Source organism: Mercenaria mercenaria, chromosome 14 (assembly GCF_021730395.1).
Source record: "Mercenaria mercenaria strain notata chromosome 14, MADL_Memer_1, whole genome shotgun sequence".
Classification (NCBI taxonomy): domain Eukaryota; kingdom Metazoa; phylum Mollusca; class Bivalvia; order Venerida; family Veneridae; genus Mercenaria; species Mercenaria mercenaria.
Window position 1 is genome coordinate 38,165,961 of NC_069374.1, and position 18,291 is coordinate 38,184,251.

The 18,291-nt window shown below is 35.2% G+C and overlaps 1 protein-coding gene across 1 annotated transcript; it reads left to right on the forward strand.

The window, feature by feature from the left end:
• The first annotated feature begins 222 nt into the window (after positions 1-222).
• On the forward strand, positions 223-13,159 carry LOC123527322 (uncharacterized). Its single transcript, XM_053522761.1, has 6 exons — positions 223-593; positions 1,223-1,285; positions 2,169-2,341; positions 4,727-4,837; positions 6,208-6,336; positions 13,005-13,159. The coding sequence occupies exons 1-5, from the start codon at positions 260-262 to the stop codon at positions 6,241-6,243; spliced, it is 717 nt and encodes a 238-aa protein (XP_053378736.1). The 5' UTR covers positions 223-259; the 3' UTR covers positions 6,244-6,336; positions 13,005-13,159.
• The last annotated feature ends 5,132 nt before the right edge of the window (positions 13,160-18,291 follow it).

Below are 18,291 nucleotides of genomic sequence, written 5' to 3' on the forward strand. Positions count from 1 at the left end.
ATACTTTTGTATACCGAGTAAGTATGTGTAAATATTAGGATTGACAACTTATATCACCTATTCTATATGAATTGTTTATTGAGTTTATTTGGCTTTTATCGCAAATTTTTCTTCAGTTCAAAGCTTGGTCAAATTTTATTTTAAAAAAAGAAAAGCTTCAATATTCAGCTAGAGCATTCACTGTTTATAAACGATATATAAAATTAATCATCTTGCAGAAACGAGAGTAACAGATATCTGTTCCACTGTCACAAAGCTAATGTCGGACAATCTACCATTATACATTACCAATGAGAACTACCCAAGCGTCACGACCAGACATGAATCTTGTTCCTGTTCTTTGGAAATATATTCTTGCACAGCTAACATACAAGTTTACACGCTTGATACAGACCTGTATTTAGACGAGAGTCATTGTGATCAAAGTCTCAAATTCGTAGATATATCTAATAATACTGTAACTGAACTCAACTGTGAAAGTCACTATAAAAACGAAATAGAAATAAACAAAGTAGCCAGGCATTATACTAGAGTGGACTTCATCAACAATAGTACGGCGGATCAAGAAGGATATTTCTTCATAGGCCTTGATTGTGAGTATCTGTCGTATTATATTAAACCATAGCAATGATATTTCTGATTTACGCAAAGACACTTTGGGTCAGGACCCACACCCTACTCCGCCCCTGCCAACTGTTATCCAGTATGTTATAGCATTATAAAGCGTATTGAGTATAGGTGACGATCATAAAACTGGTTTTGTTACAATTTCGTCATGTTTTAAAAATATGCACTTCTTTACCATGCAAGTAATTGATTCTATGATAACTAAACTCTGAAGACTTAAGTTTAACCTAAACTTTATTTTATGTTAGTGTTTACAAAAATCTTTGAATATTTTATCAATTAAATCCTTTGAATATCCTTTCAATGTGAAAAGATAACAAAAGCGTCTGCGTTTGACGTTCATGTAGTCTGAATTTAAGTATAAGACATGACTATACAGGCACGTACGCCTTAATCACTGTGGGGTTTGTTCAGATCTAAATTTTCAAATCATTTGTTTCGAGTAAAAGCAATTTATATACATTTGTTAGCAATGATTTTGAAATTATATGTAATAATTTTTATAAAAGATAAGTTTATATGAGTGGGTTTTTTTTATTTTAGTAATGTATGACTCTTTAGTTTTCAACTAAAAGATAAATAAATCATATTTCAGCAACAGAGCCGCTAGTATCATTTGTTTTGAATTGTGGTGCTGAACGTGTAACCTGGTGTTCCGGTAATATATGCATTTTCATTAACTGTACTTTAATAAATACCTACATCGTCATCTTGATCATACAAAACAAAACATTTAGGGAGGAGGAGATTTCTTGCACACCGGACTGGCGTTTCCGGTGATTTTACCCATGCCGGCAAAAACCATCTGGCACCCCCATGCCAGATGACTCTCGTGCTGTTAATGACAACTAGTGGTTCATGCAGTGATAATATATTGTTTATGTAAAAATACGAAAAAAGCAGGCACCTTGATAGTTTCTCTCCGTTCCTTATAGTAAATTTCTCGATTCAAAATACGTTAGTTTACCATAAGAACATAACGTTACGCTACAAACGATAAAACTTAAGTGGAAATTTGTTATTGTGCGTAACGCAAAATATCATGACGTCACTTCCGCTTACGGACGTTAATTTCCCGCGCTCTACTATAAGAAAGAATCCTACAAAGAAAATATTTCTACCTGTTATTTGTAAAAACGGTATGCAAGAAAAGTAATCTGCCAGAATAAAATGCTAACATGTAGACAATATGCAAGAAAAAATATCAGTCATGTGTTTACGAATCGGATGGAAATATCCGTCCCTCGGCCACCTGCGCAAGCCTCATTACCGCCCAATGCGCAGGTGCCCTCGGGACGAATATTTCTATCCGATTCGTAAACACATGACAGATATTATTAATCTGGTACATGTACTTACTACGCCAATCACATTATCTGCTAATTTCTATAAACCTATTTATGCGCTAAACTGAGAACTAGCACCGTAGATTTGAAGTATTTAATGGGTATTGCCCAAGCTTAAAATACTTACTACTGTATAGTACGAGTAACCTATAATTTATTACATTACGAATATCTATGAAAAGTATGATTTTGTAGAATGTGGAGTCCTACCAAACATCACAGATGGCACACTCACTCTTGTCGATGCTACTAATTCTTCGTATGGAGCAACAGCTGGGGTTGTATGCAACACAGGGTATGAAACAAATACACCGACTGTCGCTTGTCTTACAATGGTACATGGTCTGTTGCTAGCTGTTTTAAGACAGGTGCGTAATCAAAAGTTTTGGCGAACAATAAACATCTGCCGTATGATAGTCTGTCACTACCTTCGTATCAGAGTCTGTCAATAGCCACCGTATCAGAGTCTGTCAATTACCAGTCAATAACCACCGTATCAGTGTCTGTCAATAGCCCCCGTATCAGAGCCTGACAATAACCAGTCAATAACCTCCGTATCATAGTCTGTCAGTAACAACCGTATTAGTGTCTGTCAATAGCCTGTCAATAACCAGTCAATTACCACCGTATCAGAGTCTGTAAATTACAACCGTGTCAGTGTCCTGTCAATAGCCAGTCAATTACCACCGTATCAGAGTCTGTAAATTACCAACGTGTCAGAGCCTGTCAATAACTACCATACCAGAGTATGTCAATTACACCGTATCAGGGTCTGTCCGTAACCACCGTTCGAAAGCCTGAAAAAACACCGTATCAAAATATGTCATTAACCTTGAATCAGAGCCTGTCATTTACCACCATAATAGAGTCCCATTAATCTTTTCATCAGAGTCTGTCAATAACCACCGTTTCAGAATAAGTCAATAATCACCATATCGGATCCCGTATATCCACGTCATCAGAGTATCCAATAATCAATATTTCCAAATCTGTCAGTACACACGATATCAGAGTCAATTAATACCATCGTATTAGTCATATTACAACCTGTCAAAACCACGGTATCACAGTCTGTCAATAACCACGGTATCACATCCTGTCAATAACCATGGTATCACAGTCTGTCAATAACTACGGTATCACAGTCTGTCACTAACCACGGTATCGCATCCTGTTAATAACGACGGTATCACAGTCTGTCAATAACCACGTTATCACATCCTGTCCATAACCACGGTATTACATCCTGTCAATAACCACGGTATCACAGTCTGTCAGTACCCACGGTATCACAGCATGTCAATACCCACGGTATCACAGTCTGTCAATAACCACGGTAACACAGTATGTCAATAACCACAGTATCACAGTCTGTCAATAACCACGGTATCACAGCCTGTCAGTAACCACGGTATCACAGTCTGTCAATAACCATGGTACCACACCCTGTCAATAACCACAGTATCACAGACTGTCAATAACCACGGTATCACAGTCTGTCACTAACCACGGTATCGCATCCTGTTAATAACGACGGTATCACAGTCTGTCAATAACCACGTTATCACATCCTGTCCATAACCACGGTATTACATCCTGTCAATAACCACGGTATCACAGTCTGTCAGTACCCACGGTATCACAGCCTGTCAATACCCACGGTATCACAGTCTGTCAATAACCACGGTAACACAGTCTGTCAATAACCACAGTATCACAGTCTGTCAATAACCACGGTATCACAGTCTGTCAATAACCATGGTACCACACCCTGTCAATAACCACAGTATCACAGTCTGTCAATAACCACGGTACCACATCCTGTCAATAACCACGGTATCACAGCCTGTCAGTAACCACGGTATCACAGTCTGTCAATAACTACGGTAACACAGTCTGTCAATAACCACGGTACCACATCCTGTCAATAACCACGGCATCACATCCTGTAATAACCACGGTATCACAGCCTGTCAGTAACCACGGTATCACAGTCTGTCAATAACCACGGTACCACATCCTGTCAATAACCACAGTATCACAGTCTGTCAATAACCACGGTCTTGCTCCTGATGATTTTACGCACAAGTACAAAACTCTAAAGTAATATCATTACACTTGTACATTGTAAACAAAATGACTCTCTTCCGTTTCTCAACCGCCTCTGTAGCATATCGGAAGAGCATCCGCTTCGTGTGTAAGAGGTCGTGGCCATATATTCAGTTATATACGCCTACATTTCTGTCGTCCAAACAAATGGATATATTAAAAGTAATCAAATGTAATCATGATTACTTGAGTGCAAGTAATGTAATGTAATCAATTGCTGATGCAAATTTAGAGTAATCAAATGTAATTGTAATTAGAAAATATCAAAGTAATTGTAATGTAATCAATTACTGATGCATGTAAACAGCCCCAAGCCTGGTTGGCTCGCATCATACCAAAAACGTGAAAATGGTATTATTAGCTTCCTCACTTGGCGCTCAGCAGTAATAGGATAGTACTAGGACTGGTCAGCCCGGTGTCAGTATAATGTGACTAGGTTAGGTATCATGTCATGTGTCTTCAGTGAGGCAGCACTAAAACGTAGGGCATAGTGCTCACTGCTACAAGTAGACACCATCATTTATATGAGAGTAAATTGTTAGAAAAAGGCACTTAAACCCGAAAACGCACAAACGCACGCACGCATTTATCAAAAGTAATAGTGATTTCTTATGTTGTTTTTTACGTTTCTGTATGTTGTCTAGCAAGCTGTGCTGCCAATGAGCAGAGATGTGACGATGGAGTGTGTATACCAGACAGTGATAGTTGTAGTAGCATACCTAACTGTAATGGTGGGTCTAATGAGAATTGTACAGGTAAGCCATTTTACGTATACATGAACGAGGATTTCTGTCATGTCTTTTTAATGTAAAGTGGGGTGAATGGACACATGTTTGTATTTGAAAAATATTCTTGTTTTGTTGTCAACTAGTTCTTACCTTACTGAGTGATAATAAGAGCTGTCCGTAAGACAGCCAATGCTCGACTATTCGAATTGTCGTCCAAGGAGCAAGAATATTACCCTAAATGTTAAAATATCTATAGAGTTTCAATCCAGTATCTGCATTAGTTTTGGAGATAGTAACTTGCACGTAAAACTTTATCCAGGATTTTCTAAGACCAAAAGGGGCATAATTCGACCAAAATGCATGTCAGAGTTATGGGTCTTGATGCTATCACCTAAATAACCACGAAGACACATTGTCAAGTGAAGTTTCAATTCAATATCTGCATTAGTTTTGGAGATAATAACTTGCATGTAAAACTTTAACCAAGTATTTCTAAGTCCAAAAGGGGGCATAATTTGACCAAAATACATGTCAGAGTTATGGGAATTGACCTAGTGAGGATGGTAATTGACCTAGAAAAAGAAGAAAAAAATAAGTTTCAAAGCTATATGCCTTTAAAATAGCCATATGTACTTGCATGCAAAACTTTAACCAAGGTGTGACGCCGACGCCGACGCCAGGGTAAGTAGAATAGCTAGACTATTCTTCGAATAGTTGAGCTAAAATGTACTCGCGAGACATTTTGTGTAATGTTAACGAATTATCAACATTTTATATGAACAACGTCGGAAAAATTCTACAATAAGGCATGTGTATTCTACGTCATTACACACGTCATTACACACGTTATTTTTCACTTACACTTTGATCATCACTTTGTGTGGTCGACTGAAACATTTCGTGTATTATAGAAACGACCAGCTGTACACAATTATAAATTGACTAATAGTATGTAAATCAACTCTAGTGGTTTTGTCAATGAAAAAGGGGTGATCGTAACATAGACATTTAGACACTTAAAAGGGCGACACAAAAGTACATCAGTGCGAGCAGGACCTACTTTGAAAAAAAAAGTTTGCGCGTGTACACTTCAATTACAATTCCAAATTGCAGTTTACTTGTCGACACAATTATATAAATACACTATAAACATTCTTGTCTGTACATTACTGCAACGTTCTAGATCTATTTTTATGTAAAGCTATGACGTAGTTCACTTGACACGCTAGCTGCAAACACCCAATGAGGAGACGTTTTGTTTTGAAAATGGTAGCTCGTAACAGTCGTGAATTGTTTTAGAATGTGGGAGAATCTGTGATCTTTGTTATATTAGATATAACTGCAGAGTATTAAACTTGTAATATCTGTTATAACTTCTTATTTTATATTATCTGCAGTTACCACTACACCAGTTCAACCAAACAATGATCTAGAACCAGTCATGATTATTGCGATTGTTATCGGAAGTATTCTTGCAGTATGTTTCTTGATTCAACTTGTAGTATCTCTTGTGTTGTACAAGAAAGGTAGGTGGTCTATATACTATAATTATAAAAAACAACAATAATAACTTCAAATGAAAAAATGGGTTACTAAATGATCTATTTGTAAGGTGTAATCAACATAACTCTTAGGTGTAACAACATTTATCTGAAAGTACATCATAACAGAAATCTTGCTTTCGACAACCTAGAATGAAAAAAGACTTAACGAATACATGGCTCTACATATACTGATCAAAACAGCTTACTTAGATCTACCATTTATTATTTTGCCAATCTTAAGATTATGTAAATTCAAACATCAACACAGTCTTGTCAAAAACATGCTTCGCTTTTAAAATAATAAACTGCTATAGTAGATATCTCAACATGTAAAATATATGAAACATTTAAATTTTGTCGGCGCGCCATTCTAAGACAAATACCTAAAAAATGATATATCCCAAACAGTGATCTGTAGCAAAGGGGTCCGGCACATGAGAGGATTAAGTTTAATGACTTATTTTTGAGTCCTAGAGCCATAATTATGAAAAAAATCATACTAATATAACTACTCCCTAGACAAGGGTTTTTACCCCGCAGAAGCTATGTTTTCAAATACTTTCTTTACATGGCCATGAAAAAAATATTATCAGATATTTTCTCATTCAAACATTGCATTCAGTTATCTAAATGAATCAACTTTTAAAATTACCTCAACATATTTTCATATATTTATCTGTTTTTCGACAATTCGACATCGTACCGAACAAAACACAGAGCGAATGCGAAGTCTAAAAACATCGCGTAACAACATATCAAGCTATACGCAGTCAGTAAAGACAACATTCTAGACCTTCCGCGGGCAAAGCAACCATTGCAATACAAATGGTGAATAAAAACAATAATCTAACCGGCAAAGTTCAATTCCTGTAAAGCCAAGGTTGTCTCCAACACTTTATTAGTTTTATTCGATCAAAGTAGCTGTCAAATTACAAATCACGCGACTCTGTAAAAACCCGTAGTACAATTAAGTCGCCGATTGGTCAGGTAAAAATAGTGAGCCAATCAGAGCGCGTATGTGCAAACATATGACGTACGAAGCAAAATGGTAGCGGTTAGATATTTTAGAAAGAAAAAAGTTTGAAACAAGGAATATGGCCGATGTTGGTGCTATGTAAATACAACTTTGGCGGTTAGTTTGTTGTTTTTAAATAAAACTTATATTGCAATGGTTGTTTTGTTCGCGAATGGTACAGAACGTTGATTTTACTGACTGCTTATATCTTTATTCGTTGTTACGCGATGTTGTTAGACTTCGGATTCGCTGTTAGTATTGTTCGGTACGATGTCGAATTGTCGAAAAACAGATAAATATATGAAAATATGTTGAGGTAATTTTAAAAGTTGATTCATTTGAATAACTGAATGCAATGTTTGAATGGGAAAATATCTGATAATATTTTTTTCATGGCCATTTAAAGAAAGTAGTTGAAAACATAGCTTCTGCGGGGTAAAATCCCTTGTCTAGGGAGTAGTTATATTAATATGATTTTTTTCATAATTATGGCTCTAGGACTCAAAAATAAGTCATTAAACTTAATCCTCTTATGTGCCGGACCCCTTTGATCTGTAGTTGAATTATTGTCGTTTTGAGACTTATTTTTATATCACGAGGGCCCTCTTGATGCATAGGCGTAGGAGCAGGGGGGGCCAGCGGGGGCCAGCCCCCCCCCACCCCCCCACCCCCCCAAAGCTAGGAGAAGGGGGGCCAAAGTATAGTTTGGCCCCCCGAATATTTTGGAAAAGAGATATAAATTGCAGTCTAATATAACATTTACTTAGCATCATATAATTCTTTTCAACCTGATTTCTGATTTGCATTTGGCCTTCCCTTGTATTCTGACTAAAAATGTCTCTTTCCGTAGTGTGAGTACTGAAATCTGTACGCGCCACGCCAAGAATTGTTTACATTTTATAAAAATAATATATCATTGAGCGCAATCACTACAGTTCCGGTTTGAGCGTCTGCAAAATCAATATAGGCCTAACTATTAAGCCTGTTTACGCATGTAAACGTTATGTATTTTTTTCGTTTTTCATTGTCCACTCAAGGGAAATGATATTTCCACAACTTTATACCACAATTAGACAAATGCAGTGCTAATTGATTGTATGTCCAGGGCTTCAACAGAAGAATGTAAAAAAAGGGCACACTTAATTAGAACAATACATAATATGACTGATTATGACAGTTCAGTGCCCAGTCGTATGTGTATCATCAGAATAACTCAATGATTGCTAAAACATAAAGGTTTGAGGGGCCTATGGCCCAATTAATTCCTGTACAAGGCTTTGAGGCTTTGTCACGAATAATGCACCGAGGATACCTTGCCGCTAACCCCCCCCCCCCCCCCCAAACCGCCGGTGGAAAAGGTTTGGCCCCCCCCCTCCCCCCCCCCCCAAAGTTAAACTCGCTCCTACGCCCATGTGATGTAATTCCTTCGCACCTAAAGTCCAAAGATTTTATTCAAGAACAAATCACTGTTTGAGATATATTATTTCGATGCTTAAATGTTATCAAGGATTATAATGTTTTAAACGACATCTAGCTACCACATAGAATCTATTGGCATGTTTTGTTAGTGTTTCTTTTCTAGCGCGCCGCTACCATGTTTTTCGCTGTGACGTACAAACAGTGAATTGATGCATAATAACAGACAATTTTCAGTCTTCTTTGTTTTACAGGAAAAAATATCGGGTCATGTTAGAATAATTTCAAATAATGTCTTGAAATCAGCGTGTACACTGCAGATCTCATAGACATGGGCAAATATCTCAAAAACAAGCACACGGACTTGTCATTTTATTTCAACATATTCACACTGGCCATAGCTTTATCAGATCTAGTGGTTCCAACGTTGTTTGAGCGGTGAATTTTACGCAGATCAGATGGCGAAATATGGCCGATACAATAAATTTCTGGTCTTGTAAGTATGATTTAAAGGAATTTCTACCTGTTAAATAACGAATCAAATGAAAACGATGGGTGCACCTGAAGCACAAATGTGTCCATTCTTTAGCACGTAGATGTCCATTTAGCTTAGATTTGTGCCGTTTATTTAAACACTTCTGTGCAGTCCGACAGGGGAAGGAGATTGTTGACAGTTTTTGACAATATCGAATCAAATATAGTGTTTATCGGGAACAAGTAGTTATTAAAACACTTTTTATGTAAAGAGCTAGCTCTTAAAACAAAGCGTGTATATTTTCACAGAATTATTCGGGTTTGTTTTTGAAAAATCGGCCTAAAACCTAATGCAACACAGTTTTGAGTGGGTCTCTGTGCATCGCAATCAAGTGGATACCGTTCTGTGTCTTAATCATTTGCGAAGTCTTATCCGTCTTAAAAATGTCATTAGAGCCTGGACATAAAGCCTGTATTACGTTATTTGCATATAAAACCACTAGGTATTTATTCGCAACGTTGCTTCAACTCTATACTCAAACTATTGATGTATAGCATTTAAATAACAATAAAATGTTATGCATATATTTTTTTTTCAGTCATGCACTGTAGCTTATCTTCGTAAAACTGGTCAAAGAATTAGTATCTAGATTTAACATTATTTAGAATGAACAAGATTGGAAAACGTAGACACCTTCCTAATGGGGATGACTGGTCCATGAACAGTTTTTCTTGTGATAATGAAATGATGCTCTGTGGTTTAATCTATTTTCACATTTTTTTGCACTCATAAATATCGTTTCTGTTTGATTTTTTCCCACAAACTTTACATTCACAACGTATGTTTAGTCCGCATAACTAGATATGTTCGTTTATATGTATTAAGTGCTTGGGACATTTGTCGCACTTCTTTTTCTCTTCATGAAATTCATGTCCATGTGAAATTTGCTTGAGGAAAACAGCACAGGCGTAGGATCAAACTTTTCAGGCAGCAGGTCTGTGGCCCGCTGGGGTCTTTCCCGGTGGGACCGAAGATCCTGGAAGCCGGAGGCGATTCGATGCCTAATTGAGCTCATGGGTGTTGGCAACCACCGTTTATTCGTTTCTAAACTACCAATAAATTGTTAGGAAAAGACAAGTACTTTTTCAGTTATAAGCATTTTCAGTTTCTGACGTACGTACAGACATACTAACTAAGAGCCGGACAGACAAAAGAACGCTTCGTAGTGGAATAAAAAATGTTGGTATGTTTGGAAGAATCTTTCCTCCAGTAGGCATTCACAGTACTTCGCGCTTTAATTGTCAGCAGTGATATTTAGCTAAATCGCCCCTATAGGATGTCAAGGTTATAGTTAGGTATTATACAGGTTTGATAGTATACATTCAATTTATGCGTACACTGAATGCGGGAGATTTATTTCCGACCTTTATTTATTTGGTAAAGTCTTGTTTTATTAATCAAACGTGTCATTTTATCATTGTCTTCCGTAAAGCATTTACCGTACATATAAAACAACAATCACTGCAGATATTCCTTTGTTTAATCAATATTTCCCTCAGGTTAAGAACAAAAAAAAGGTAAATATAAAAGTAACATGCGAGAAAGTGTTCAATACATATATCGCTTTTGCAGACGGCCGAATGGTATACGTTTGACTTTTCTTTGATAGCTCAACTCAGTAAGTATTAATCGAACAATTTTCATCGTGTCCTGAGCTAAAATTTCTCACTTTCGGGAAAGACAGTGGATTAACATCAAAAATAAGAAACAGCCAGGCACATGAAAATGTTCCAGATAATGCCATACTCAATGCTACTTGAACGGAAAACTTGATTTTAGAAGGAAAAATAACTATTATTACATTTACATGAAATTAAGCGTGCATTAATGGTTAAGTGTTACATCATGGACGTCTTTTTATATGAGAAATAGGGCCCGGCAAGTAAGACACAGAACGGTACAGTACCCTTGCTTTATGTTTTCGTGTTGTTGTCCGCAAAAATATGTTAAATGTTAAGCGACCATAACAGTGTAAAAGTACAATATATTAGAAATAGCTCTAAATTTGTTATTGTGAGGCTCTAATGACTTTTTTAAGACGGATGAGACTCCGCTGGTAAGACACAGAACGGTATCCACTTGATTGCGACCCACTCGAAACTGTGTTGCATTAGGTTTTAGGCCGATTTTTCAGAAACAAACCCGAATAATTTTATGAAAATACACAAGCTTTGATTTAAGAGGTAGCCCTTTACATAAAAGGTGTTTTAATAACTACTTGTTCCCGATAAATACTATATTTGATTCGATATTGCCAAAAACTGTCAAAAATCTCCTTCCCCCGCCGGACTGTACAGAAGTGTTTGAATAAACGGCACAAATCTCAGCTAAATTGACACATGTGCTAAAGAATGGACACATTTGCGCTCCAGGTGCACCCATCGTTTTCATTTGATTCGTTATTTAACAGGTAGAAAGTTCTTTTAATCATACTTACAAGACCAGAAATTTATAGTATCGGCCATATTTCGCCATCTGATCTGCGTAAAATTCACCGCTCAAACAACGTTGGAACCACTTGATCTGATAAAGCTATGGCCAGTGTGATATTATAGACTTGATTTTATTTATGACTTGGGTTTCATTTAAATCTACATTGTAGAAAAAATCAAATTTTGTTTGTGAAAATATTATCAAAATTGCGATTCTCCTACAAACACCCATTATGAAAACCGAGGAGAGATCAAGATTTTCAAATAGGTGCTATGGTGGCATGTTTCTGCCACGAGAGAGATATGTATATATCTTTAAAAAGTGAAGTTTCCTGAAAAGATTATTTTAACAGTCGAAAAGTTTCCTGCAAATATCATTGCGATAATTAACCGTTTTGCTTATTAGCTGGTCAAATTTTACGTAAGTGCCCACAGTTGCCATTTATTAGCTAGAAAGAAGATATCTATTTACCTCCAAAATATTTTGGCATTTTGAACTTTTGTAAAACATTTATCTCAATAGCCAAAAGATTTCTAGATCTAGTAAAAACGACTTATTGCGATAACATTTTCAGAAAAATGCTCATCTTCGGTGGAAAGTTTTGCTTATTATCGTGATCGCTACCAAGCGTCTCATAGCAGTTTCAAGCATTTACGCAAAATAATTCAAAAGGAAATGGCGTCAAAGTGATCAAACAAAACTGTCATTCCCGCGTATTTCATGATAGAAGGACGATTATCATACTTTTTAGCTGTTATACATTATGTGCTAGAACGACGTTAGCCACGTTTTTCCATGTTATTGCATCTACAGAAAGCCGAGGGACTGTTTTATGCCGGAGCCCTGTGTTATCCCTACATTTGCGTCTATTTGTGTCAATTGATGTGACTTTTCAAAAATGGACTTTTCGAGATTTTGACATATTGTCACTATAATGATGTTTTAGTGTAAGCTGAATTTCAAAAAAAGTACTTTAAGTAGTTCTTAATATATTGGCTTAACACCGGTTAACTGTATCGACTAGGCAACAAACTGCGGGTAAGCTGTGTCGGCTAAATAACAGATAGTGGGTTAGCTGTTTGGAATAGTATGGCTAGTAATGGCGTTTACGATCAGTGTAAAATGCTTTCATCACATTTCAGGTCCGTGATTACTGCTTTTCTAGTTCAGTTGTAATTTAACAATTATATTATGAATACAACAAAAAACGTTTTAGTTGTAATAATACCACAGACGATTTTTCTCTACCAGATGATGAAAGTGGTCGCAGTGTAACCAAGGTTGTGTTAGGCAGTATTCCCGTGGTCGGACTTGTATTTATTTGTTGCAAGAATAATTAAAATAGGTACAGTCTGTTATTTATCCATACAATGAATAATAAGGTTCCATTGTGCATATATTAAACATAAATCTGACATTTTTAGTTTCACTTACAGTAAATTATCTATCATTTCAAACTAATAGTACTTTAATCAACAAATAATCAAGGCATTCAAGTGGTTTGTCGCCTGATTTATCACGGTTCAGAGTTCAGATGAGAGCGTTAGCACGAGTGGTTAAATATTTAAGCAACTGAACGATAAACCGTGGTTAATTAGATAACAAACCATATTAAGAAGATCCTGATTGTTTTCATTCTTAGACGGTCATTGAAATGGTTTGATAAAGTTTTTGCTGGGCTTCATTTAACTGAGTAGTAATAAACCGGACGTCATGCGTCATCATTGACGCCATTATGCTCTCTTACCGGTACAAGCGTCAACCCTTGTTTAACGCAGAATATACAGAGCTTGACTGTCTTCTTTGTTTTGATGGCAATCAAATCCAGCCATGTTAGAATCTTGGAATGCATTTCAGGTTACTGACAGGTGTTTTTCATTTCTATCAAAATATATTGTTATACACAGTTTCAATGAAATTGAACAAAAACCACATTTTCAATTAATTGAATTAAAACGTTTTTTTATTATGCCTGTCGCATAATTCCATGTCGATGCAAAGTAACGTTACATTTTTATTATTGTGATAAAATATAATTATTAGTAGGCTTGGGCATTTTAGAGGGGAGAGATATGATGAAGGTGTTGCCGGTTATAAAGAATGCAAATAAGTGCAATAAATATCTTCGTTTTATAAACTGATTGTTACTTTGCAATTTATTATTCATGCTTATTATGCAAATACAGTATAGTTATAAAGTATTGTTTTATTCCCGCAGGTTCTGCAAAAGAAGATAATACGATGTATAGATGTGAAGATAAAAGTGGCAATGTAAAACAATAAACAGCCAATAGCTGTCATATCCATATTATTTAGCACGAGTTTTACCTAGCCCAAGCACGGTTTACATTAAGGAAGTAAAACATCTTTTCATCAAACATGTGTTCGTGATTTAAACATCATGTTGATAAACACAACAGTCAGATGAAGCGGCAAAACTGCACACACTTAAGAAATAAAATGATTTTTTTCGGTGTTCATGCAAAATGAACGACAGAATATGATCGGCAAATCAATGAATCGCTAGCGATTTATATGATTTCATTAAATATAGTTTCTGTCATCATTATAATGTACCAGATTCTGACCACCCTTTCTACATCATTTCTAAAAAAAAATAAAGCAAGTATTTAAGTACTATTTACTGGATAGTAAATTTAAAATGAAAAATTCTAATATGTTTTTCTCGGTTAAAACACTCTTACGCTAGAATGACATCACATTAACGTGCGGTGTTTTTGTTGCGACTAAGAAAGAGCGTTACTATATTTTATCTACTGTTTTAGATTCAGGGCATATTAGAATTAAGAAATAATTCATAGCAAAAGAGTGTTTTAACACTATTTATACACTCGGGCGGTAATACGTCGTTCAAATAATTTCTCTCGGGCTGCGCCCTTGTGAAATTATTACGCCCGACGTATAACTGCCCATTGTACATAAATAGTGTTAAAACACACTTTTGCAATGAATTATTTCTTAATTAAAATACGGTTTTGCTATGCATTATTTCTTAAATATTGTAAAGTAGCTATTAATTATTTTGAATGTTTATCGTTTTTATTGCATATCTACGCTTTTAACAATAAATTATAACATTTGTTCCTCTTTGTTTTGTTTTTGTACCAAGTGAAAGGCCATATGTGCATTCAAATTTTATCAAATATGTGATTTGCACCATACCATATAGGAAAATTACAAAGTACTTCATTTATTGATACTCAATATATCGAAATGTAGTAGAATTCGAATGTGAATATAAAGAAGCATCAAAACTAATCTTTCTTTTTTTTTGGTTAGTGGACTTGCTGTGCTATGTACACGCTTGTTTCTCCTGCTAGGCCTTTTGCGTAATTGGTGTGTTGTATTGTGGTGGTGATTAGTTGGCATAAATTCTCCCTACTTACATGTTTATTTGTTTTCCACTAAAAACTCTACATGCACAAATAGGTAAGTTGTTTTATCTTCATTGGAACGGCTACCAATTTGTTCCACAAATTCATCTGTGTGGTATTTCATTAAGATCTGGGGAAGAGACATTATCACACCAGTGTTTAAAAAGAGGACGTAAATGACCCCAAAAATATCGTTGGATAACTCTTACTAAGGTCATGGCGAAAATATACTAATATTGTTAAAGAAAGAAGACAACTCAAGTTTGCAACGCGTTTCGTATTGAGATACTTCTTCAGGCAAACATACAATGTATCAATATATACAGACATATGTATGACGTATTGACGTCAGTCAACATGACATCACAACGTTAAAGTATGACGTTACGTTTGGCACACTATCTAATATACATTTAGTCCGGAAAAAAAGCAAAGAGCCTACAGATTTAAGAACAATATTAATGTAAATAAGTATCATATATAATTCTATGTATTTTAACAAAAAAAGTAATAATAATAATAATAAAATTAATAAAATTTCACAGTGAAAAAGAAAACTTAAAAAAATCAATAATTAAATAAGTAAATAGTGTGCACAAAAGTATGTCTACAACTTCTACAACAACAAGTCAGGATCAATAAGATGCAATAATACTACTGATAAGGACTGCCATTAAAAGCAAACAACATAAAAGTACCAGTAGTAACTGAAATGCTTGTAACATATGCATTAAACAGCTCAAATAATTAATTGGAGTAAATAATATAATGTCAAATGAATTACTGTATATCATACATAGTATTTGAATTGAGGCCTTGTGGATACACAGTACCTAATTTGTGCATCCAAAAGGTTTCCTTCAGCAGCCTGTTCATTTTATCATTAACACAGTCAATAGGCATAAAACTAAAATCAGAAAGTTTATGGCCAGCACTATTGAAATGAATAGCTACATTAGTTGAAAAATCTTGATTAACAAAATTGTTGATGTCAAATCTATGGCTATTCATACGGCGAGAAGCTTGCTGGCTAGTTTCACCAATATACTGTACATCACAATTTCTACATGTTATTAAATATATGACATTGTTACTAGTACAGTCTACATTATGTTTCAGTTTGTAAGTGGAACACTGTTGTGAACTACTAAAACTGTCACTTTCACAAATTGTAGAGCAATGTGTACATCTAGGTCTGTTACATTTACTAGACTTAAAATACGGATATGTATTAGAAGACAAATATTTTGTTTTAACTAATGTATCTGTAAGGTTTCTAGGACGTCTGAATGCCTAACTGGCTTACATTTATACAGTTCTTGAACAGCAGGGTAATAGATAGACGTAAGAAACCCCAGTACTTATTATGTTACCTATATTAGGTAATGATGGTTTGTACTCTATAACAAATGGTATAACATTATTGGAGTCTTTTATTTTTGATAAAGGCATTACTTTGTGTTACACACATTATCTCATTTAGTGCTTTATCAACAACCTTTTTTGGACAATTTCTGTGAAGGAATAAATACTGAAGTTCCATAATAGACTCCTTGAATTCATTATCATCAGAATAAATACGTCGTTACCTCTTAGCCTGGCTGTATGGAATATTGTCCTGCATGGTTTGGGATGACATGAATGATAATGTACAAATTGGTGAACATTTGTAGGTTTTACATGAATACTGGTTTTAAAATGATTTTGGTTATCAATAGCAATATTAACATCCCAAAAATGAAACACATGTTTCAGAAATATTATAAGTAAATTTAATATGAGGATGAATATTGTTGATATTTTCTAGAAATTCACGTTATCTATCCAAAGAATGAGTCCCGATCATAAAAATACCACATAAATACCACAGAGCAGGATTCAAACTACATGAACGAAGGAAATCATTCTCAAATTTCCCCATGAATAATGACGCATAAGCAGGAGCCATAGGACTACCCATTGCAGTAGCCATTTTGCAGTACCCATTTTTATGCAAATAGTACTGATTATCAAACTGAAAAGGGTTGTTTAATACAGTTTCAATCAGACAACAAATACTGTCAATAGACAGTTTACCAATATGGATATTTTTCTCAAGAAAATATTTACAAGCCTGAATACCTTCATCATGTGGAATGTTAGTATAGAGGGAACTAACATCAAGAGAAATCAGATAAGCCTTCTCAGAACCTAATTTACACTCTTTAGATAAGCAATCATTAGTATCCTTAATGTAAGAAGGCAGGGACTGCATATGATGTGTAAGATATGTTATCGGTGCAAGAGTTACAGGCTGACACAATAGGCCTACCTGGGAATTCAAGTGGCAGATTTTCATAATTTTTTTTGTGAGTTTTAGGCAAAACATAAAACTGTGGGATTCTAATATTTACCGGAAAAGTGTCAAAGTGAAAAGTGTCAAATTCATCCGTGATGGAGAACTCTTTTTTACTAATTTTATCTATACACTTTAAAACATTACTTTTAACTGTCTCTGACATACATGAATCAACCTTTTCATAATACCTTTCATCTTTCAGCTGTCTATTTACTTCACTTTCATAGTCCGAAGGATTCATTATTATTATAGTTCCAGACTTGTCTGCTTTCTTTATAATAATAGTACTATCCTGTGTATGGTTACTAAGGCTTTGAAGTTCATCTTTGCTGATATTGGCATAACTCTTTTTATTAGGTGCAGAGCTTATAATTTCTTGAGTAACTGCCTCAACATACATATCTAAATACTGATCACAACCATTTTTTCATATGTATAACTAACAAACTCTAATAAAAAGACTGAGAAAGTGGACCGGAAAGTACGAAATATTCTCTAAAACTCGTATAATAATATATATAAATAAAATATAATAATAATAATAGAAAGGGAAGTCAGTGGCAGACTGTATTTTTCAATTCCACTTAATTATACAGCGGAGACAAGCTATAATGTACCTTTATCGATTCTGAGAAATGCTTCGACAAGATAGATCGATCAGATTTGATAATGGAATATGTAAGCAGTGGTCAATGTAATTTTCAGTGAAAGCTTGTGTAAGACATAATTTCTCATACTCAGAATTCTTCGCTTCCTGATTGGGCTTAAACCAGGGGAACCTGAGTTCTGCTTTGCTTTTTATGCT

What these genes read in the sequence shown, in the direction of transcription:
- LOC123527322 (XM_053522761.1), top strand. Translation starts at nt 260, where the DNA reads ATGTCGGACAATCTACCATTATACATTACCAATGAGAACTACCCAAGC. An exon ending in TTTCTTCATAGGCCTTGATT is followed by an intron (nt 594 to 1,222) that starts GTGAGTATCTGT and finishes ATCATATTTCAG; the next exon opens with CAACAGAGCCGCTAGTATCA. An exon ending in ACGTGTAACCTGGTGTTCCG is followed by an intron (nt 1,286 to 2,168) that starts GTAATATATGCA and finishes ATGATTTTGTAG; the next exon opens with AATGTGGAGTCCTACCAAAC.